Genomic DNA, 25,775 nt, shown 5'->3' with positions numbered 1-25,775 from the left:
CTTTTACTCATTATTATACTTCAACAAAACAGAGCCTCAAGAAACAGAATTAATTACGAATATTTTCGAGATAACGACAGAGTAAATAAACATGAAACAATCGACAATCACACCAGCGATATATATTGAACCATCACAGGTTAGCTATAACACATATTTTATCTCACATCACTAAAATGTACCTGATGAACACGGACGTTAATAATAACACCATTTGACAGCAGTTTAACAGCGCCACAGTGGGTCACGCCCATGTAGAACACATTTAAAAAAAAATTTAAAAATAGTTGTAGTCTTCGGAATTGAATAAATTATATATCTATTAAAAGGTAATAGTCTGCAGATTCAGAAAACGCAAAAAAGTAAAAATTGAACTTTTCATGATTTTGAGCATTTCCGGAGCCCCTTAATAGTTATTGCATAATGATTCCAAATGGCATGTTTCTAGACGTCTTCTAGGCACAGTGTATACCAAAACAAGAACCTGTGTGAGATAATAATCAATAGTGTTTAAGGCATGTACCAAAAACCTAAAAGGAGTACCAATAATTTAACACCAATACTGCAGCCAAGTGTTTCAGAATTTCTTTTTTTCTGATGAGCTGTAACAGTCTACTGAAAAGAGTGGATGTTGACTTTGAGGTCATCCATATTTTTAGAAAAAACAGAAGTGACTAAACTCAGTTGTATACTGTTTTTCTGATAGTAATCCAACTGACAAAATCTATGGCTAAAATTATTTGTTTGTGAAGTTTATTTATAGGCATTGTTTCAAAATGTAATTACAAAAGACATCATAACTTGGCCATGCAATACGTAAAATCACAAGTGAAGCACATACAATGAATTAATTAACCATTGCAAAAACATATGCATACAATAACTAGTTCCTCTATGCCACAGCACATTGATTTATTTACAATTTTGTTTCTTGTCCTCATGACAGCAACTTCGTGATTAGATTAACTAACATTCTAAATCTTAACTATTCTTATTATAAATAAAAGTATCATAAGAATGTCAATGTAACTTCATCAGAGATTAGAGGCAAGGATATACATCCAGTACTCTAAAAATTGCCTTTTCTCCAAAACTATCATTTAAATTCATCTCTTTGAGAACTACAATTCTTGCAACAGAAATTGCTATAGTTACATTTGAATAAGCAACATTAATGACAATATTTCTGTAAGTAACACATTATGAAGAAACACTGTGTTGCTTAGTGATGACTTTCTTGTGATTCATATTGATGCAAACAGTTTAAGGTGAACAGTTTAGTTGAACAATCCTTTACTTGTGTAGTAGTTTCACTATTACCACACATTTGTTAACACATTTCTTTTGTGTGTGTCGTGCACAGAGTAAGTTGCAGTAGTTCAGATTGCTTAACAGTAGTATATGAAGATGACAAGAAAAAACACAAATATGATACTCTGAAATGCTATTGTAAAGTGTCATACATATTGTTAACAAGTGATAAATGTTAAGGCACATGAAATAATTCTGCAGGCTTATTGCATCGATATTCAGAATTTGTTATTTTGGTTATTTCCTATTTATTTTCACAGCTATGAAACTCTGAGTGCCCTATTTGATTATTCAGTAGAATATTTCTATTCATATAAAATAATCAATTCATAACAAAAGGCTTCATAATTATGTATGAAGTGCTTTCATTTTTTAATCTGTTTAAAATTTCTCCATATTTTGATTAGTACATTCATCTGCTCAGGCTAAGAGTATACTACTGCTGCTGCTATGTATACTCCCTAGGTATGCAACTGCACATCGCTGGCCTATAAGGTTTATCTAGTGCTTTGGAAAGGGACAGACTGTCTTGTGTAGATGTAGGAATATGATGATAACATATGTTTACACCTCAGAGAATAAAATAGATGGAGCCTGTAATAAGTCATTGACTGGAATGTATACAACATATAACTAAGGACAATGGAAGTAACTGCAACTCAGAGACAAAGATGTTGCCATGGAAGAGGCAGGCCAAATCAACCCGTTAGAAGACTTATGACAAAAGGTATACTGAGCAGAAGCAAGATATCATTCTATTACTAACCATGCAAATGTGGTAATCTTTGAAACACTGAGTGAAAATTCACTGCTGATATCTCCAGAAAACTGAATGTTTCTTATACTATAATGTTGGAGTAGATTTCTTGAACATCTCAAAATTTATGATATTACAATGCCTTCTGATACATCTTCCATTATACAGCAGATGGTTATCCATATTTGCAACTGTGAATGCATTTCATGTATGTCAACATTTTGTGCTTTATATACCACTTTAATTGTGAATGCACTGTTACACAAATAATTTACTAATCAGTTTACAGTTTCATTAATTAATACATATTTTCAGAGAAAATGTATAAATTAAATTACATACACTTTTCAAGAAGCCAGTCATATACTTTTGGGGGACTCGAAATGTGGCCAAATGTTCAAAAGTAATGCAACTATTAACAGCTTTTAATAATACTCTATGCCAATAATGAGAAGCACAATACAGGATAATGAACACTGAAAATATTTATAAGCATTCACTCACTGTATCTTCAAAGCCAAGACATGCCATGGGGCAAATAAAGGAATCTTTGTTACTATAGACATAAATTTATTTCACTTACATCAGTATACATTTTACTTAAATTGTACTGAAACAGTTAAACAAAAATACTTGTTCATTTTATGCTCAAACTTTATGAAATAATAAATAATTACAGATCTCCCTTATCAACAACAACAACAACAGAAAAACAACTATTTATAGCAACCTGCCTTGACAATTTGGCTCACCACATTTACAAATGATCTTTCTGTCTGGAACACTGTCCACATCATAACCATAGTTCCATGTTAGCTCTGTATTGGCTGGCACAAATGAATTGGTGAAGAAAGCCACCCATGGTAGTCGGAGATCATGTGTATCCACAAAGACATTCTGGGTAAACATGTTTGGATTACATGAATGCTGCAACATGGATAATACACAGAGCCTTGTTGATAATGATTCACTTATAAAAAACTTCAAAATTAATATTAATAGCATGATTATTACATTCAGCAAGAAGATAATGAACATCGGAAGCAGATACACATACAAATAATGGTGGTAGATTATCTTATGTTTTCATGGCAACACACTTACTAGCCCTTAGTGGCTTACTTAATACCTTTGTCTATGCAAACAGAAATACAGAACAAGATTGCTCTTCACTAAACTTCCATGCCAAACACAAACCCTGTAACATGCAATTTCATTTTACACATTCCTGTCAATTTTTACTTATTACTTATTTTTCTGAGGATACCCATCCTGCCATTACCTTTAATATTCAGTGTTAATATGTCAGAATAAATACACACAGTAAGAATAAAACTTAGACAATGTATCATTGGCATCTCATAAAGCAGGTTAGTGTGATTTACAGTCTTGTTTATAAAACTGTAACAGTAATTACCGTTATGTGTTCTCTCACTTTTAGGCTAAAATCAATACAAAAGTTATAACAGTTGTTTGTTACATGTCATCAAATTATACACATGGCGATGCATCATTCAACTTTCTGAGATCCGCAATTAGTGGTTGTAACTGATGAGAAGAACAGTTGGCTACTTACATTGATAAATTGACTACTTACATTGATAAATCGAGCTAAATTCCCACAGGTTTTAGCATCCAGGATATATCTTCCATTTCGGCCAAACAGAACTCTTGTAGATGGTGCCACAATTCTATACCTCTTGCCAGTTAACTTCCGAGAAATTGTGATTTGTTCTCTGTGTTTTGCTAATGAAGAACATATTATGTTGTGATATTATAACAAAAAAAGTAAGCTATGTCTTTCAACTAATTAAATTCTAAAAATATCAACAATTAACATTATTAACATTTTCTGCAGTATTCAAGCATGAACGAGCTGTAGATCAAGTGTGTTCTACATACAAAGATAATTTCTTAGAGACTGTTCACTTTTTAAATATTGGTGGACATTTTATGAGAACTAACCATGAAGCGAAATCCTTAGTAAGTACAGTTTTTATATATTACACTTGCATTGAAGGGGAGGCAAAAAACTGATTATGATTATACAGTTCATAGAAATAAATGAGGAGTTATATAGTATTTGCAGAAAACAATTTTGTTACATACTGCAGTAATCAACAGTCTGAGAACAGCATCATCATGAACAGTATAGAAAAATACCACATGGAAGATTAAAATATGTCTGGTAAGGTAAACCAAGTAATAAAATAATCTTTTAAGGAGAAACAACAGAAAAAACAAAACATGCAAAAAATATAACCCCCTCAGGAAGCAGTAATTGTTACATTGCACAAATTAATAGACAGCCTATAGAATTCATTTATCAAAACATCAAGTACAGGAGTGGAAGGGTGGATGGGTCAGGAATGGATTCATATAGATGCTATTCAAATATACTGGGTGATTATAATGAAACTTTCCCTACTTAACACATTGTAACAGAAACTAATTACTGTACAAGGACCAAACTTAGTAGCATTAATGTCAAGGACATGGGAAAGAGAGATAATGCAGAACCAATTCAATTGAAACACTTTTATGTGCTGCTGTGGTACATCATACCATTACATAACGGTACCATCATTGCACAAAAGGGACTCAATATGGCACCCATCAGTGTCCAGAAGAGTCTGAAAGTGCAGGATTGCATTCTGCACAGCAGAACAATGCATGTCCATAGGTATGATGGCTATGTCTCTTGATATGCTGTGCTACAGATCTGCACATGTGTGAATGTTAGCCTGGTAAAGCCTGTCTTTCAGGTAGACCCACAAACAGAAATCACAGAGAGTAAGATCAGGTGATCGTGCCGTCCAAGCATTTGGAAATGATCAGCTGATAATTTGATCATTTCCATACATGTTCCAGAGAAAAAGGTGAACTTCTTGAGTAATGTGTGGTGGGGCCCCCATCTTACATGAAAACTATCGAGTTCGATGTGTATCTCTCCTGTAGGGTGGGTATGACATTCTGGTGAAGCATATGGCTGTAATGCTGACCAGTCACACTGCACATCTCTGATCCTTGAGTGTCAACTTATTCAAAAAAGAATGGGCCAATGATGAATGTAGCTGTGAAGCCACATCATATGGTGACACAGTCTCCATACAGAGAAACTTAATGTACAGTGAATTCTTGTGAGAAAGTGGAGAGTGAAGTCAACATGTCTTTGTACATCCTGTGGTGCAAACTGCTGTATGACACAGATATTGTACAGATACCATTTGAGAATGGTTCAAAGCACCTTCTGAACAGTGGACCACAGGATGTTCAGCTGTCGTGACACAGCACGTGCACTACCTGACAATCATGAATTCTGTGCAGTGTTGTCTGCCATAGCAACAGCGACTTCATCAACCACCTGTGGTGCAACCGGTCATTGTGCTCTTCCTGGAGCAACACCCAGTTCTCCAGTTGATTGAAACTATTTCATCACGCTCTGCACAGCAGGTAGAGAAAGGGGACTCTTCTGTATCCTTTCAGCTGGAGATGTTCTTGAAGTGCAGCAGAAGCATTACTGTTCGTTCGATAGTAGAGCTTCACTAACAACACCCTGCTCCTTTTGTGCAAGCTCATATTGACACATCAAGAAGTGCACTGTGACTGGTCAGGTGTGTGAGACTATGAATCACGATGATTGATCATGGCACATGGTGGCCATAGTTGGAACTGGACAGTGGGACTGTAACACACGGAAATCATGCACCCCATACTCCAATCATTAATGCTAACTAGTTTGGTACTTGTACAGTAATTAGTTTCTGTGTTATAATGTGTAAAACAGGAATGAATATATTTGCTTGGAGTTTAGCATTGCAAAGAAGTGAAGTGTGAATAGCAGACAACTCAGACCAAAACAGAAAAGATGATTTTGAAACATAGTGCTACAGAATACTGTTGAAGATTAGATGGGAAGACTGACTAACAAATGAAGTGTTACTGAATCAAATTTAGTAAAAAGAAATTTATGGCAAAAGCTGACTAAAAGAAATGATTCATTTGGCAGTACATTGTGAGGCATCAAGGAATTGTAAATTTGGTGACGGTGTGTGTGTGTGTGTGTGTGTGTGTGTGTGTGGGTGGGTGTGTGAGCAGAGTTTAAAATTATTATCAAGTATACACACTGTTGAGAGCTCTATGTAAGGTTTCCATGTATATTTATTTGCTGATTATTTTTCTAACTGCAGGTAACTTTTTAATGTGTTTGATTTTCAAGCTTAATATATTTTCTGCAATGAAACTCAGTTAATAGCGAAGGCACTGGAGGAAGTGAAAATGGTGAAAAATGAGCTTTAGATGGTGCTCTAGTACCGGTCTCTGCCATGGTACACACAATACAACAATAATACACCAGACAATGCATGATGAAGCTCTAGGGCATAGCACTACATTAGAGTGATAATGAAAGTTCTTGTGTGAATATGAACAATCGAAGTTACCTATATAATGCTAGTCAGCCATGGACAGAAATGTTCATGATTTATACAATGTGGTGACAACAAATATGAGAACTAGACTATTATGTGGGAATACATGAGGTTGCCCTACAGCAGCTGCAAGTAATGTGGAAATGACTGTTTTATAGGTGATCAACAACAATTAAACTTAATGACAATGTTGTGACCAATAATTCACAAGTTTCACACACTTTTAGCAATGACTTTTTAAATGAAGCACCAAATATAGGATTAAATGGTTCAGTTGAAGAAACAAGAGAACATACTAAAAGTCATTCCACAAAATTTTAAACTACTAGAAGTAGTAAAAACACCCTTCACTGAAATTAATAGAGTTATCAAAACTATAAAACATGAAGATCATGTGAGGTTTATGGAATTTCAAAAAGAATTCTGAAAAGTTGTTGCAACTCAGTCCTTTCTGTACCTCAGGCATAGGTGATCTATAGAACTGATATAATTAAATTTTTCTCAAGACATTTGAGACTCATCCTAGTCTACAATAATGATGGAAGATGAAGAAATCAATTAAAATTTGTGCCGTGGCCAGGACTTGAATCTGGACCTCTTTGCTTACTAGGCAAGAATGCTAGCCATTACAACACCACATCTTCAGCTTATTTACTCAGCTTGTGTAACTATAGTAGATAAAAGATGAGGCTCAAATGACTTAAGGAAAATTTCATTATATCATATCTATAGATCACCTATGCCTAAGGTACAGGCAGGATTTTCCCATTACTCAATGCTGGGGTGATATTCAAATCTAAGAAGGGAAAATAAGCTGGATATGTGAATTGAAGTCTGTATTATGGAGGGCACTGGGCTAGTGTAATACATGCAGGAATTTTAGCTATAGTGTTGTGATGGTATAATTGCTAACATTCCTGCCTAGTAAGCAAGGAGACCTGGGTTCAAGTCCTGGCCATGGCAAAATTTTAATTCATTTCTTAAGCTTCCATCATTATCATATGCAAAGACAAGACTCAAATGTCTCAAAAATAATTTAATTATATCAGATGAATAAATATATTTTCACATACGTGCAGAGAACCAATGCATACTAAATATCAATTGGGCCAAATGCTATGGGCCTTATAAGCTATTCACAAGCATGGGTAGGAGGTTTATGTGCATAGACCATGGAGGTCTGTAGTTTCAAAGGAAGTAATTGCCTGTATGTTGATTGTTGTATTGTTGGTATTCATATTAGTTTGTTGATTTGTGGTATTTACTAGCTAATTGTAACTCCATTAAAAGTAACTGTGATGGGGGCTACAAGCTCCATGAGATCCTAGATATTCTGGTCCTTTCATTTGTGAGCAAAAGAGATTGAAAATTGCATGAAAGCCATACTTGACATAGAATAAGCTGCCAGTTTGTGGAAAATCTGCAAAGATTCATTTTTTGTGAAATATAAATGCGGCTGTATCTCTTTCTGAAAAACAATAATACTGATTACAGTAGCTATGATAAAACAAAAAATAGTAACTACACAAATAATATGCCAGAAATGTTAATATCTGATGGTACAGTTTTGTTTTAAATCATATTCAAATGCTGATTCCCGTGAAAAAAACTATCAGCACACACAAAGAATTCACTGCTTGATGAGTTGTTCTAGAAAACCATAAGCACCCAGAAAAATTACATCATGGAGTTGATGCATACTGTTAATGTGAAGAGAAGATGATGTAACAGTTATGACAATGCAGCTGCTAGTCACAGACTAACAAAAATAACCTGCAATGTTCCTGAATGTCGTCAATTTAATGAGCTTCCTACAAGCCAATCAGAAAGAAAGCAAAGCGAATGAAACCATAGCAAGGAAGAAGAAAATGGGAAATACACAGTATATAGTAGAGAGAGGGAGATCTGCTGTTAGTGAGTTTACTTGCACTGATCAGCAAATTGCCAAAGACTACAAACAACCCACTCCAAGAGCTATCAGCCATTAAACTAAAGTTGAGTCAGCGTAAATTGATCCCTGGCAGTTTCAGTGGGCTGGACATGGCAGCTTTGTGCACCTAACTAAACCAACACTGTAATGCAATTTTGTACCTGTCTCTATGGCAGTGCCACACAGTTGTCACAGCTTTATAGATTACTCTTCCTTTTGTCAGCAGCCACTTGTGCTTTGCTGCTGAAAGATGGCAACAGCACTGTGAGCTGTCAGAGATCTTCGCCATCTTAACTTTAGGTCAAGCATGAGTAAGCTATTTGATTGTTTCTAGTGCTAAATTATACTTCAAATCACAATGAGTTCCGAAGCTAAAGGAAATCTGGAACTGCATCTATGCAAACATGAATGAAGAACAGAAGTGATGCTTCCCAGTAACTAGGTAGTGATGTATGCTGTATCTCTATTGACTTAGAGCAAGTTCCATATGTGCCTACTCTAACACACAGTGAGAAGTTTCACAGAAGACAGATTTCTTGCCTCCACTTCTATAGTAACATAACTGATATCAGGCACTCACAAATGTATATATGGGATGAGTCTGTCACTGAAAGAGGAGGCAATGAAAGAGTCTCTTGCCTTTTATCTGTATTGAATGTTGGAGTCACTACAAGGAAGCAATTGAGTATCTGGAGTGTTGAGTGGATGGGTCAGAATAGTAAGTAGAATGCTAGTAATTATTCTAGTGTATGTTGTGTATCATGAGCTGTTTTAATCTGTTCAACATTATTTCTTTTTATCACAGGTCACAGTTGTCTCTTAAGTGACCAAGACTTAGGTGTTATAAAGAAACATGAGAGATTACAAAGACATACCTGATGGCTTACATCCACAGAACTTCCCAAGCCTTTTCAAGGAGTTAAAATGGAAGCCCATAATTACTCTAACATTAAAGTGGTAGCTGATGAACTGCTTTACTTGAAGCACACTCAGACCACTAAACTTGTGGCAATAAGGGTAGAAGCTGAAAAACCTGTAGTATCATGTATCAAGAAAACATTCAGTGGACTTGAGCCATGGTCAAAGTGAACATTATGAGATGTACAAAGACTATTCATGACACCATGGGCAGAGAGATCAAGGGAGGTATTGATGTCATCTTCAGGATAACACAAGGAAAATAGACTTACTGGCTTTGTAGATTATCTGCCAAGCAAAAACAACTTGAGTTTTATGGAAAACTTTATACTTAATTTGGTGTATTGATTTTTGGTCTACAATTTCATCTTCAGGATAACACAAGGAAAATAGACTTACTGGCTTTGTAGATTATCTGCCAAGCAAAAACAACTTGAGTTTTATGGAAAACTTTATACTTAATTTGGTGTATTGATTTTTGGTCTACAATTTCATAAGACAGATATGTTTGTAACAAAATATAAAGTGTGTGTTATAACTGAAGATTTTATATTATTTTAAACAACATAGTTGCAAGAGATAATCTATGACACTTAATCCTTTCAACGTAATTACTTTTAATATTGTCATAAAGGAAATTGCTCACTGGTTTTCATGACTATTGATGTTAATTTCCTTTGAATAGCCACACATTTATTTGTTTATTTATTTGTTTTTTTGTTGTTGTCCATGTGACAAACAGTTTTCATGTACTGTCATGGATTTTAGTTCACATATACAAAGGTTTAGTTAACATATGTAAGGGCACACATTTATATAAATAGTGAAGGTGAGAAAATATTATTTTTTGCTGCAAAAAACAAACTAATGCTACATACACTGTTTTACAAAGAGACATTACAACTTAAAATATAAATGTATACATTGATATACTGTGTTGAAGATCAGACATTATCATTTTTGTGTCACAAAAGCAAACTAACACTATGTACACTGATTTACGAAAGAATGTTACAACTTGAAATCTTCTTCTGAATTACAGCTTTTCTCTATTAATAAATGATTAAGTCTGTTGTAAAAGATGGTTCCTATTCTATGTGGGCTAGAGTCTGAAGCATTTGTTTTTTATTTACAATTCTCTGAAAGCTTTTCCTTCCCAGTGTATTGTACCTATGTACATTACTGTTTGTTACATTATATTCTGGATTTTGTTTCATAAACATTATTGCCTGCAGGATGTACATACAGTAGATGTTTAGTATTTTATATTTTCTAAAGATTTCCCTACAAAGGTCATTCCTGTTTACCTTAGCTACCACTCTTACTGTCCTTTTTTTTCTTTTTTTTTCCATCCCATATCTCAATACCATACTGAAGATGTGGATGTATCACTCCAAAGTATATTTGTCACACGCTATCATGGTCCAGGAAGGCTGTGACCCTTTTCAGTAGGTACACATTTCTACTGATCTTCTTACAAATGTGCTCTCTATGTTCTTCCATGACATGGGTTCATCAACAACTATACCCAAAATTTGTGTGTGTTTGTGTAGCTAAGCATCAATGGAGGTATAATAGAGTAATATTTATGTTCTGGTTATAGCTAAGCATAAATTGTATTGTCATGGTCTTCTCTTTAGTTATGAGTAGCTTATCTGCAAGAAGATAATCACATTTGATTTCATTGCAGTTTGTAGTAGTTTGCATATTACGGCTCTGGCTGACCGATGCTATGTCATTAGCACAGCTTATGACCTTGCAGTTTCGCAGTTCAATTAAATTATTAACGTACACAGGAAACAGAATGTACTTCCTTGGGCACACCACATTGAAGTCTCTCATGCACTGATTTGATTGCTACTAACTGCTCATTCCTTTTATATGTTACCTTGACACACTGTTTCCTGTCTTTCAGAGAGGAGGTAAGTGGTTATAAGGTTACCCCTCTCATCCCATATGCTTCTAATTTATGCAATAGACTTCTATGATTCACAGTATCAAAGGCTTTACTCAAATCCAGGAAGGACCTGTTACCTTGTCTCCTTTATGTAGCTTGTTTAGTATTTGGCTGCCAAGCTGGGGAAGAATGCCAATGTGCACTCTGTATGCATACCAGGTGGAGTCATTCCAGACATGGAGAAAGGGTCCTTATAGATGCCATGAAGAGCACAGGGTGCAGCCAACTGCAGGTGGTGCCTTACGCCAGTACCAATAATGTGTATCACTTTGGATTGGAAGAGATTCTCTGTGGCTTCTAGTGGCTAACAGAAGTGGTAAGTGCTGCCAGTCTTGCTTGCTAGATGGATGCAGAGTCGATCATTTGCAGCATAGTCAACAGGACTGATTGCAAGTGGAGGGTCTGAATAAGAGGTTCAGACAGTTCTGTGACCATGTAGGCTGCAGTTGCTCAACTTGTGCCATAGGGTGGTTGCATTTTGGGTTCCACTGAGTAAGTCAGGAGTCCACTACACATAGAAAGTAGCTACACAGGTAGCAGGGGCTGTGTGGCATCGACTGGGTGGCTTTTTAAGTTAGAGGATGTTGGCAAAACACAAAAATGTCTTCAGTCACAAAGGGTGCAGGTCAACCATAGGAAGAATGTAGATAGGAACCATCAGTGTAACAACTGTAAATTGTCATAGCTGGGTTGGAAAAGTACCAGAGCTCCAAGTGCTAATAAAAAATGTAAATGTCATGTGATCAGGATCTCCTGTCAGGTAGACCATCCACCGGGTGTAAGTCTTTCAATTTGACGCCATTTCGGTGACTTGCACATCAATGATGAAGATTAGGACAACACAACACCCAGTCCCTGGGTGGAGCAAATCACCGACCAAGCTGGGAATTGAACCCAGGCTCTTAGGATTGACAATCTGTCACACTGACCACTCGTACTGGGGGCAGACCAAGTGCTAATAGAAAGCACTGTTGCTCAAATTGTTAAAGGCACTGAAAGCTCGCTAAAGCTGAAGATAAGCTCAGCCAAAGTTTTTGCAAAAAACCTAATGGTGTTCCAAAAGGATAGTTTGAACACAGTTGGTGGTGGTGCATTTGTTGCTATTAGAAGTACTGTATCTTATTGCAAAATGGAAGCAGATAGTTCCTGTGAGTTAGTATAGGCAGATGTCATTCCTGGCAACCGGAATAGAATAATAATTGGATCCTTCTACCAACCTTCCAACTCAGATGATACAATTGCTGAAAGGTTCAAAGAAAACTTGAATTTCATATGTGTACCTGACTCATACAGTTTATAGTGTAAACCCCCCCCCCCCCCCCAAATTCTCCAAAAATAAATGAAAAATTTATTTATTTACATATACCAAATAAATTAACAAATGATGGAGCTGATCCCCCTAGGCACAAAAAAATGGTTTCAGAATAATGTTGCACAAGCATGCCAAATTCAAACAAACCCAAAATTTCCAAGACTGGCAATCTCTTACAGAAGCTCAAAATTTAGTGTAGACATCAATGTGAGATGCTTATAATTCTTTCCATAATGAAACTTTATCTAGAAACCTGGCAGAAAACCCGAAGAGACCCTGGTGGTATGTAAAGTATACTAGTGACAAGACACAGTCAGTGCCCTCTCTGCACAATAGCAATGGAGATACTACTCACATCAGTGCTGCAAAAGGAGAGTTATTAAACGCAGCCTTTGAAAATTTCTTCACCAAAGAAGACAATGTAAATATTCCAGAATTCGAATCAAGAAACCGCTGCCAACCTGAGTAACTTAGAAGTAATTATTGTTGGAGTATTGAGGCAGTTTAAGTTGGTTAATAAAAGCAAGTCTTCTGGTTCACACTGTATACCAATTAGGTTCCTTTCAGAGTATGCTGATGCATTAGCTCCATACTTAACAATCATATACAACCACTTGCTCGACGAAAGATTTGTACCATAGACTAGAAAGTTGCACAGGTCACACCAATAATCAAGAAAAGTAGCAGGAGTAATCTACTATTACAGGTTCCTATCATATGCAGCAGGATTCTGGAACATATTTTGTGTTTGAACATTATGAATTAGCTTGAAGAGAATGGTTTATTGACATACAGTCAACACAGATTTAGTAAAAACATAGTTCTTGTGAAACACAAGTAGCTCTTTACACACATGAACTGTTGAATGCTATTGATAAGGAATTTCAGACTGATTCTATATTCCTAGATTTCCAAAAGGCTTTTTACACTGTATCACACATGTGGTTTGGAATGAAATTGTGTGCTTATGGAATATCATCTCAGTTATGTGACTGGATTAGTGATTTCCTGTCAGAGAGGTCACAGTTAATAGTAATTGATAGAAAGTCATCAAGTAAAACAGAAGTGATATCAAGTGTTCCCCAAGGTAGTGTTATGGGATCTGTGTCATCCCTTATACATAAAAATGATTTTAGGAGACAATCTGAGCAGCCAGCATATGTTGTTTGCAGATAATGCTGTTGTTCATTGACTAGTAATGTCATCATAAGACTGAACAAATTGCAAAAGATTTAGAAAAGGTATCTGAATGGTATGAAAATTGGCAATTGACCCTAAACAATGAAAAGTGTGACGCCATCCACATGAGTGTTAAAAGGAATCAATTAAACATTGGTTACAAGATAAATCAATCTAATCTAAAGACCATAAATTCAAATAAATACCTAGGAAATACAATTACAAACAATTTAAATTGGAAAGAACCCACAGAAAATGTTGTGGGGAAGGCAAACCACAGACTGCATTTTATTGGAAAAACACTTAGAAAACATAACAAATCCATTAAGAGACTGCCTACACTATGCTTGTTCTTCCTCTTTTGGAGTGTTGATCCATGGTCTGGGAACCTTACCAGATAGGATTAACAGAGTACATTGAGAAAGTTGAAAGAAGAGCAACATGTTTTGTATTATTGAGAAATAGGGAAGAGAGTGTCACACGCATGATAAAGGATTTGGAACAGACACAATTAAGACAAAGGCATTTTTCATTGCAGTGGAATCTTTTCACAAAATTTCAATCATCAACTATCTCCTCTGAATGCAAAAATATTTTGTTGACATTGATCTACATAGGGAGAAATGATCATCATAATAAAAGGAAACATATAGGTGTTCATTTTTCTGCAGGCTGTTAGAGAATGGAATAACAGAGAATTATTGTGAAGGTGGTTTGATGAACCCTATGCCAGGCACTTATAGATGTAGATGTATAAAAATTTCTACTGATATTACAGTAGATCTTCCTTTCATAAAACCATGTTTTATATTGTTAAATATATTATGTTTGATGAAATGTGCCTCAAATTGATTTAAAATATTACTTTCTCTAGTAATTTCCCCAAGCTCTGAAGTTAATGATATTGCTCTATAATTTTTCATGTCAGTTTCTATTCCCTTCTTATACACCAGTAGGATTTCAGTGATTTTCCAAAAATCAGGGAATTCTCCATGGCAGAGGGAGATATTTATTAGATGTTTCAGAGGCTTCACTAATCCTCATCTGCATTCCTATAGCAGCTCCCAACCACAAGACATTTTAGCTTGAAGTTTTGAAATGACTCTTAGGACATCCCTCTCAGTAATTCTATGGATGAAAAAATGTATAGTGTGTCATTTACAAATAACACGCATAAAATGACTAACCAAACAGTTTTTCTGGAATAGCAAGATTTCTCATTTTTGATACCTAGCACTTTTGCTAATTTAAAGCTTCAAACATATTTTGAGAAAAAAATTGTGGGGCATTATTTACTGAATGGGGCTCATAAATAAGATGAGAGTTTGACAACTATATTTTGTACAGTAAGTGATCTCAGAGATCCATGTTTGATATTGCATCATGGCATTTTTGTGCAACCTAACTACATTATGGCACCACAGAAATACATATCAAACATGGTACATGAATATAAGACTGTTTAAAGTGCCTGCTTTAGTACTGGAGGACAGAAGGTTTTGCTATGATTCAGAATGTGTCAGTATTGGAGCTGCAGAGAAGTGGGATGGCCAAGTGAATACATTGCATTGATTTATATCATAGCCACTCACCAACTTACTTGCATATTGGAGAGCAATCAGTGTTAAAATAAGATGGATTTGTGTAGAATATAACGTACAGCATGATCCAATGGTCATGGAGAAAGTTCAAGGTGAGAGGGCACATTAAACAGCATTATGGGGACCTTATCTCATAAGATGCTGCATACTGTGACCTTAAATGGTTGCTTTTTAAACTCAGCAAATTCCCACAGACTCTCTCTCTCATGTAGAGGCATTGGATAGCTTGGAAAATGTGATGTCTTGTCTACTATGTGTGGATAAACAATCAGTGGTGATGTGTGCTCTGGTGTATGAATTTAAATTTATGTAACTGTTAACATGGCTAAAGTTAAAACTTTACTATTGTTGTGGAAAAAGACTAATATGGCCATACCATTTTCACAGACTGGAGCACCAACATGGTACATTATACATATTTCCAAGGAGCTCCAAGATACAGAAGACTCTACAGATATGGTTTCCAGCAATGGAATATCACTTCTGAGAGTCCAATCTGACATGATTGTGCCTTCCACACAAGGTTTACCTGGTGACCAAGTAACTACAATTTGCTGATTTGTGCATCTAGAACTGCCATCTTGTTTCCTGAACAGACTTGTAAACAATTAAATATGAATGGGAGAAACTAGATCAGTCTGTTTCAATGCTGCTCCATGTGCACAGGGCCCACAAGCATCTGTTAGCTTGCCCTTACACAGTCGGAGATACTATAGGCTACCCCTTATGTATTACTAGCACAATGCATTCTGTGCACATGTGAGTCACTTGGCCATCCCTGCATGAGAGTACTCAGCCAGGGCAGTGTCATCATACAGGTGTACGTCCATACGTCTGTCCATAATTGGGTACTCAAGCTGAAAGACCCTGGATTAGGTTGTAACACAATCATTTTACACCTAGAGGATGCTTGTTCAACAACTGGAGGCTTTAACATAATCCATGCTGGCTGACATGATCTACAGTACAGGGAACTATTGTATAAACTGTATTGGCATTAGGGATATGATGTGACGCACTTACATTCTTTGTGTCACTGACAGAGGGACATCACGCATGTTTAGTATTATCTATGGCCCACAGCCAATTTTTCAATATGCTTGTCAAGTTTCAAAATGTTGCCAGTTGTCTTTTAACACAAGCATTACAGTCAGGCCTCACTGTTTGCAGGTTTTTAAGATCTCTGAACTTATGGGCACAAGTGTACTATGGTTGAGCTATGGAACATCTGCTCTCATAGGGTCAAAGGGCATGGTATGAGGAAAGTACCTTGTGCACACATAAAATATCAGTAACAAAGTTCTTGTGGCAAACATCAGCACCTCACTGGTCCCATGGTTAGCCTGCCAGTGTAAACAGTACTTCTCTTGTGTAGGAATTATACAATGGAGGAACTAGTACAGAAATGAATTAACTAAGTCATGACAAAAATAAGAGCTTTTTGTTATAGTTGACACCCTTCTCTCAGGAGAGCCACTATTTTTAAAAGGAGTATTTTTATGAGTTCTATCCTAGTCATACTCTATACACTGTAATGACTATTTTGCTGGAACATATTATGAAAACTACTAATTCTTTGCATTTTTCAAAAAGTTTGCCTTTGAAAACAAATATTCTCTCTTATTCTTCTCCTTTGTTTGTGACTCATCATGTTAAAAAATAATTTTGGCAATCATTTACCTCCAATTAAAATGATGGTTCTTTTTTTAATTTTACTAATATATTTATTTTTACTCTTAAATATTGTATGACCTGTATTGACTATTCCCACTATAGGTTGAAACAATCTCTGAAACTTTTTCTTGCCTGAATCAGTATTTAGTACTTAATCTTTCAATTTTTTAACTGCTTTACCACTCTTCTCTTTGCATAGAGTGTACTTGTTATAAAGCACTGAATGATGTGAAAAAATAATATCTTTTTTCATAACTTTTCTTGTTAGGATTTTAGAGATGTGCTTTCCAGATTCAATACTTTAATTTACTGCATTATGTGCTTTTAGCTTAGGTGCTTATTATATAGTATCTGCAGAATTACTTACAGTTCTTCCTTTTGCCATAGTCCTCCTCTAATTCACTTTCATATGGATTCTCCTCATAGTTTTCCTTTACTTCTTCTGCATCTTCTATGTAATTCAAGTCTGCTTGATATTCATCGCCAGCTTCTTTTGCCAACTAGACAAACACAGCTTTTGTAAAAAGTATACTGCAGTAACTGTACACTAAACTATGAGAACATTCTCTTTCATTGTGGCAAAAAAACTAAAATCCCAAAGACAACACATTAGATCACTGTCACCGTAGTAGCCGGCCGGTGTGGCCATGTGGTTCTAGGCGCTTCAGTCTGGAACCGCGTGACTGCTACAGTCGCAGGTTCGAATCCTGCCTCGGGCATGGATGTGTGTGATGTCCTTAGGTTAGTTAGGTTTAAGTGGTTCTAAGTTCTAGGGGACTGATGACCACAGATGTTAAGTCCCATAGCGCTCAGAGCCATTTGAACCATTTGTCACCATAGTAGAAATGGGTACAGGGCCTATTGTAACAAGAAATGAGCGCAATCTGAAAAGTTTTCAGCTTGACAGTGAGAGATGGTCAAATTTTTTTCTAACATAGTACCTTTTCAGGTTAATCCATTTTGTCCAAAGTATGTGCACATGTGTGATGAGCATACTTTAAGGTCTATGAAATACTCACCTATGGCAGAAATAACTCTTCACTTGGGACTATATTTTTCCCGGGCACAAATTTCTGTACATGTGTGACTAAGTTGATGTTAGAGGGTGTCAGATTTGGTAAACAGGATGTATGTTGCAATAACTTGAACTTCAAATACTTTCATAATTGCAGAGTATTACACTACAGCCATATGAACAAAATATATTGAACATAAATGTTTTAAAAAGTAGCACAAATAAAACTACCCCTGAAAAAAATTGATGTTTGACATCTAGCATTGTGTTACAAGTACAAACACAAGGAAAGCAAAAGCTCACAGGAATCAATGCCATCTCTCTGTTGAGTGAACAACGAATGGTAAATGCTATGCTTAGAAGATAAACTAAAGGTAGGTGTAGGTCTGGATCATGATAACCATTTCATCATCAACTATGGCCAGAAAATGGTTCACTGAAGTGCCAAAACTGGTAGCTACACAAATAAATAACATCATAAGAACTGCTATAGGCGTTTCATTTTCTAACAATCCAGTCTTTGATGGTTCATATATATATGCCTGGTAGGTGCTCATATGAAATATCATGCATGATAACAGAGAATGACTGGCTGCCATCCAAAAACACACAGAGTATTTAGTGTGGCAGAAAAAGTTTCAAGATTCACAGCATGGTTTTTAATAGCTTGAAGATCACAAAGCTGTTGGCAATCATTGTGAAATTTGTGCTCTTTATGGGTCAAATGTGATGAGCAAACCTCTCGTGTGTCACTGTTGCCATTTGCTTTAGAGTGGTAGGGTAAATGTTCATGATGATAGAAAAAGTGCCTTTGCTTCTATAGTCAACAACAAACAGATACAGAAAATTGACAAAGAGTCTTGTGTTCTGACATTTCATGGTATCTTAACTCTCTGAAGATTTGTCTGTTTTAAATAAAATAACACTAGTCTAAGTTCAGTGTTGTTTGTGTTCCAAAACTTTGATCTGAAGATCACAAAATTCAAGAGATGAGGATAACCTGTGCAGTACATAAGTGTGCCTGGTGATGCACCATGACTTTCTATGCTAATGTAGAGATGAAACAGCAGTCAGTGGTGTGGAGTCATATACCACATCACCAAAAAATTAAAAAACAAAAAAAACAAGAAACATGCCAAATTCAGCCAGACCAATTAAGATTGTAATTATTAGGTTGTGAAAGAAGTCTTGTTTGTGTGTTTTATGGAATGTGGGAAACAATAAACTATAATGTACACTGTGATGCAGAAAACTGAGGAGAGTCATTCAAAACAAGTGTCACAGTTCTTTCATGACTGGTGTCATGTTTTATACAGAAATGGTCACAACATACTGCCCAGCAAACAACAGAATTAGCACGTCATTACTAGTACAACTTTTCGTACATCTGACTTACAACCTTGAAATGGCTCCAAATGCTTTTCACTCCTCTAAACACAAGAATAAGTGATTTGGCTCCCAGTGCTATCACTCTAGTTAAGAAACTCAACAAGGGCTCTTAGCAACCTCAAGTGGCAGTATTTTATAAAGAGGGAATTTTCCATCTAGTTAAAATGTAGGATACATGCTTAAACCTGAAAAGTGATTCTGTAGAGAAGTGATACTATTTTCTAGTTTTAAGATTTTGCTAATAAATTTGCCTTAAGTATTCAAGTACTACTTTTTACTGTCTAAAGTCCACTACTTTTCAAATAGTCTTTGATTAAATTCCACAAGGCAAACTGTTAAGAATATCCAGGTATCACAACAGAAGATAACAATGTACAATATTCCTTTGAATAACTGACAAATAAAGATCTGTGAGCTACCAAAGATTTAAAGTTTGTAAGTATCTCAACCAAGTAGGTGTTTTAAATTCTGCAAGGACATTTGGCTAAGAGGGAGCTTTGGCTACTGGGTCTATAGCCTATAAAATTTCAGGAGTTACTTCATTGAGGCAAACAGAATACTGCTACATTATTCTGTTTAGTTCCCACTTTCCACCATAAAAAAGGCCCTTTTCACTGCTTCCCCTGTTTCTTTCTTTCTATCTATCTATCTTTCTTTCTTTAACTGTTTTTAACACAATTGTGTCTTCAGACTTTTCCAACCTTTTTTTCCACATACACACATACTCACATGACTTACTTATACATGCTCACTGTAGTGAACGCAAACTACCAACAGTTTAGTTTTAAATGTAACCAATCTGATAGCCACACAAATTGGCATGTCACTTCTGTGATTCAGAGAGGTGTGCCAGCCCTGCACGGAATCCACCCAGTAGATTAACAAGGGGCTGGAGTGACAGCCATCCTGGATATGGAGTTTAGGCAGTTTCCCACATCTGATTAGGTGGCTTGTACTACATTCTTACATAATTTTCAAACATTTAAAAACTTTCTCAAACTTTCACATGGGATAACATTGGAAACAGACATACAGGGTGCACTAATTCCCTCTCAATTCATCTGGGAGAGGAGGCGTTAGCAGGAAAGGCATCTGACAGGATAGTCAGTCTGTGTTTACAAGGACATGAACATGAAAATACAATGTACAGGCTGGTTTACTCCTCATACTTAGCTCATTTTCTTTCTTTTTTGTGAAAACAGCTTCAAGTGGGATGCAAAGTGGCATATTGTTGCTATATAAAAAGTATTTACTCTAGACTGAAGTGTGATACAATTCTTCTTCCAGCAAAACAGTTTTGACATATTGGTTGCATTTCATATGCAGTAACATAACGTACACAAAATGTAAAGTATATAGTGACCACACTTTTCACTGGAAACTGTCCAAATTACACGTGGTAGGCCTTTTTAATTTCAAACATTTGTAACACACACACACACACACACACACTCTCTCTCTGTCTCTGTCTCTCTCTCTCTCTCTCTCTCTCTCTCTCTCTCTCTCTGTCTGTCTCTCTCTCTCTCTCTATTTCTACTCAGTCCACAATATGCTTTAGATTAGAGTTGAAAGTGATACCTATCCATACTTGAAAGCAAATTACTTACAGTGTCTCCCACTTTTTCTGGAAGTACAAGCCCAGCATATAAACAGATGAAACTGCCTTTTGGTGTGTCATGAAGAGTCCGTATTCCCCATCCATGGTCAGGAGTCATGAAAACCTGAATCTTACACTTCATGGGAAGTTGAACTAGCCTGTTAAGGCAAGTTGATGAGCACTTACATCTGAAAATGATAATAACAATAATATTAATGATAAAATAATGAACAATAAGATATTGTTACTGAAAGAACTGAATATCCAATGACTAGAAGATGGGGACTGAGGAGACAGTTTAGAACAAAGTGGAAAGAGGCACTTGCTAGTTTCAGTGGTTCTTGTTATCTAACTCTGCTTAATGCTTTCTTATGCAATAAAATGTTATTTAAACATAGTTAGCAGGAGAGAGACATTAAGAGTTAAATGTTTTGGTAAAGATAAAGCTTACTTTCAATGGTGCCTGTCTGCAATTTGATGTGTCTTCTTTACTGTAAGTAGCAATCTGTGTTTTCCTACATTGTTGAATTCCTACCTGAACTTTCCATTGTTTAAAGCTTACTTCTTTTAGTTATAAAACATTCCGAATTTCTCTCAGTTCTTACATATAGCATCCTTTTCAGGGTAACAAACGCACAAAATAGGAACACAATTTTCAAACTACAGGGAATAATAACCAGAAATAATTGTCAAGGTCATTGTAAAGATCTTTTAAAAACATGGGGGCATTTAACTGCACCATGTGAATATATTTACCAGTCAATTGTACACAATGGTAATTACTGCTCAAACACCTCTATCCATTTACCAAGAAAGAATAAATATGTAACTCAAGACACCATTTTCTTCCAAGGAATAAATCTGTACAATAAATTATCAAAGAAGATCAAAGAAATTACTAAAACAGACTTATTTTAAAAGGCAGTTAAAAGTACCTGTTAAATTACTTAGTTAACACTTTCACATGGGCTTGATAAAAATGTAATGCAAACAGTTAATAATAATGAGAATAAATAATCAAACATTCCACATAACACTTTCCTCCTATATTTCTTCTTTCTTCTTTTCTTTTCTGGAAAAACTTACTCCCAAAGCTATGCCATGAATAATACTAACACATTATCCTCTCTCTGAGCTCAATATGTCACTCATTATAGAGGGATACTAATTCAGTTTTTTTAGCTAGCAAATGAGGAATTGGAATGCACAAAATGGTCAGCTGATAGTGTTTGTAGTATTATGAGACAACGTGTGTCTGTAGTTAGCACGAATGAGAAATAAATGGAAAATGTTTATGGACAGTATTGCATTAGCCTTCTTCATTATTAAGTAACTTATTTGCAGACCAGTACTGTATGCTAGGTATAAACCAAATGAGGTAATACTGTTTTAAACAGAGTGGTCTTATATTCAAGAGGGTAGAGGTCATCATCCAACCATCCTGATTTAGATCTTCCATTGTTTTCCCAAATTATTTAAGCAAATGATGGAGATGGTTCCTACCATAAGGCCATGGTGAAATACCTATTCCATCCCTGTCATACTACACCTGATAAGTCTGTAAAAGTCTGCAAATAAGAATTTCTTTATTTGTGTTCTTCTTAAATTATAATACCAAGACATCTGCAATAGTCTTGTAAAAGGGATGTACAGATGTCTACTACTACCACCACCACCACCACCACCACCACCACCACCACCGCCAGACTTTCATATTACCTGGTAATGCCAAATGAATACTAAATGAATCAATTAGGCTGTTTACACAATAACAGGTATTACAGATGCGATATGGGTGGTTGTGATAATGGTGATGAATGGACGTATACTCATGTGTTATGAATATATCTGTGTTCAAGCAAAATAATGATATCTTCACACTTTTATGAAACTTTTGATTACCTAAAATACTTAAAATACCACTTGAAAGTAAGTTCCTTGAAGCCTACAATAAAAATCATCAGTCAAACAGATGGGACACCATCAGCAGAAATAAAGGTAACACAGAAATAGATATCAAGTATTATTGCAATTTTCCATAATCATATACTTATATCATTTATCAATGTTGTTTCTTTTGTACACAATATGTCACATATTACGTAAGCAAAATTAATGGCTGAGATACCATTTTCAAGATTTTGTTCACCACTAATGAACAAAAATACGCAAATAGTTTAAAGTTATTGTTATCATTGTAAAAAACTTTACTTTGAAAACATTTTTATAAATATATACAAGGTGCCATTTATTGAAAATCTATTTAATTAGCACGCACAACAGCTGTTGCAGTTGTTTAGATTCCTTACCAAGTGTGTTTATCACACTATTTCAGTCATACATGCCATATATTGACAAAATAATTTTACTATAGTACATAACAGCAGTTGGAGCTGTTTATTTCCTTAATCAAACACTGTGTACTGCAAGAATGAACTGAATCACATCATCTCAGATAAGTACTATTTACTTTAGTAATTTAATTTATTTTACTTTTAATTCATCATTATAGCATTTGCAACACAAAATTATACTTCTCATAACAAAACAGCAAGGCAACTTATGAGAAGCTAAACAAAGAACAGAAGGCATCAGGCAACGAAGTAAGAAATAACATTCTCAATTGCTACTTCATTGACAGAGCAGGAGGTTCTGGTAAAACATTTATTTACAGAACTTTGTGTTAGACAACGGAAAATCCAAGATGGAATCTCTGTATCACATTGTAAGAGGTGAAAATGAGATTGTTTTAACTGTTGCATGGGCAGGTACTGCTATCAGTATGCAACTAGAGGGACACATACCTTCAGTTTTCAGGTTACCTGTTCCCATCTTGAACACATCAGTTTCATACATCTGCACTAACAGCAAGGATGCACAACTTCTCTGTGATTCTGATCTCATCATTTGGGACAAAGCCTCAGGGGTTCCCAAAGACATGCTAAGTGTTGCTGATCAACTTTCAAGGGACATTGTGAATATTATTGTCCCTTATGGATGCAAAATAATTCTGTATTATGGAGATTTCTGTCAAATATTACCCATTACTAGACATGCATACAGAGAACCATAGTTGAAACTACAGTTAATCAATCACTCTTATGGCCTCATGTCAAAATTCACAAGTCGACACAAAATATGAGGGCAAATGTTGGACCTATTTTCACTGAGTGGTTACTTAAATTTGATAATGGTGATTTAGAAAATCAAACAGATTACTTCAATGAAGTAATCAGAATTCATAAGCAATCAGTTTTTGAACATTGTCATATATTTTACTTCACCTATACAATGGTTTAGTTAACATACATAAGTGTGCGTGTATGAATTGTGAAGGTGAGAAATTATTGTTTTTTGTTGCAAAAACAAACTTATGCTACATACTCTGGTTCACAAAGGGATATTAAAACTTAATATCTGCTAGTGAATAACAGCTTTCCTCTATTAATAAATGCTTAACTTTATTCTTTAAAGCCTTTAAAGTAGTTCTCTTGAGGTCAAATGGAAGTCTGTTATAAAAGATGGTTCCTATTTTATATGTATTATGGTCTGCTGCCTTTGTTTTTTATTTGGAATTCTCTGAAAGTTTTCCCTTCCCAGTGTATTGTACCTATGTACATTACTGCTTGTTACATCATATTCTGGATTTTGTTTTACAAATATTATTGCCTGCACGATGTACATAGAGTAGATGGTTAGTACAGTATATTTTCTCAAGATTTCTCTACAATGCTCACCTCTGTTTACCATAGCTACCACTCTTACTGTCTTTTGTTTGTAGTCTGAAGAGCCTGTCTGTATAGACAACTGGTGCTCCATCCCATATCTAAATAGCATACTGAAGATGTGGATGTATCACTCCGAAGTATATTTGTCTCATGCTATATTGGTCCAGGAAGGCTGAGGCCCGTTCAGTAGATACACATTTGTACTGATTTTCTTACAAATGTGCTCTCTGTGTTCTTTCCATGACAGGTGTTCATCAACAACTATATGCAAAAAATTGTGTTTGTTTGTGTAGCTAAGGAACAATGCAGGTCTAAACTATTTATGTTCTGATTACAGTTAAGCACAAATTGCATTGTCACTGTCTTCTCTTTAGTTATGAGTAACTCATCTGCAGTAAGACAACTGGACAGAATATTACAATTGATTTCATTATGGTTCATAGTAGTTTATCATGGTCACAGCTGACAAATGATACATCATCAGCATAGCTTAGAACCTTGCAGTTTTGGGGTTTAATTACATAGATAATGTACACAGGAAACAGAAAAGCCCTGAATACTCTTCCTTGGGGCACAAGACATTGCACTGAAGTATATTGTGGGTTGATTTGGTCGTTACCAACTGTTCATTCCTTTCATAAGTTAGTGTGACACACCGTTTCCTGTCTTTCAAATAGGAGGTTAGTAGTTATAAGGCTACCCCTCATAACTCATATGCTTCTAATTTATGCAATAAAGTTGTATGGTTATCAGTAACAAATCATTCACTTATTTCCAGGAAGGGCCTGTTACCTCCATCTCCTTCATCTAGTTTGTTTAATATTTGATGCATAAAAATTGCTACTGCTGAAACACAGTAGATCTTCCTTTCCTAAAACCATATTGTAGATTGTTAAATAGATTGTGTTTGATGAAATATGCCTGAAGTTGATTTAATATTACTTTCTCTAATAATTTTCCATGCTCTGAAGTTACTG

General features: G+C 35.6%; 1 protein-coding gene across 1 annotated transcript in view; it reads right to left on the bottom strand.

Annotated features, from left to right (window-relative positions):
- Positions 1 to 814: 814 nt before the first annotated feature.
- The window catches only part of LOC126108377 (histone-lysine N-methyltransferase eggless-like), a 112,698-nt gene continuing 87,737 nt past the window's right edge, over positions 815 to 25,775 (bottom strand). Inside the window, exons 11-14 of the mRNA XM_049913590.1 lie at positions 21,081 to 21,258; positions 17,437 to 17,569; positions 3,666 to 3,814; positions 815 to 2,995 (exon numbers count right to left, since the gene is read on the bottom strand). Of these exons, the coding sequence (XP_049769547.1) occupies positions 2,789 to 2,995; positions 3,666 to 3,814; positions 17,437 to 17,569; positions 21,081 to 21,258 (667 nt within the window). The 3' untranslated portion in view covers positions 815 to 2,788. The remainder of the gene's footprint in view (positions 2,996 to 3,665; positions 3,815 to 17,436; positions 17,570 to 21,080; positions 21,259 to 25,775) is intronic.

Source organism: Schistocerca cancellata, chromosome 11 (assembly GCF_023864275.1).
Source record: "Schistocerca cancellata isolate TAMUIC-IGC-003103 chromosome 11, iqSchCanc2.1, whole genome shotgun sequence".
Lineage (NCBI taxonomy): Eukaryota > Metazoa > Arthropoda > Insecta > Orthoptera > Acrididae > Schistocerca > Schistocerca cancellata.
The sequence above is the reverse complement of the archived record's forward strand: the minus strand, read 5'-3'. Positions and strand labels throughout refer to the sequence as shown.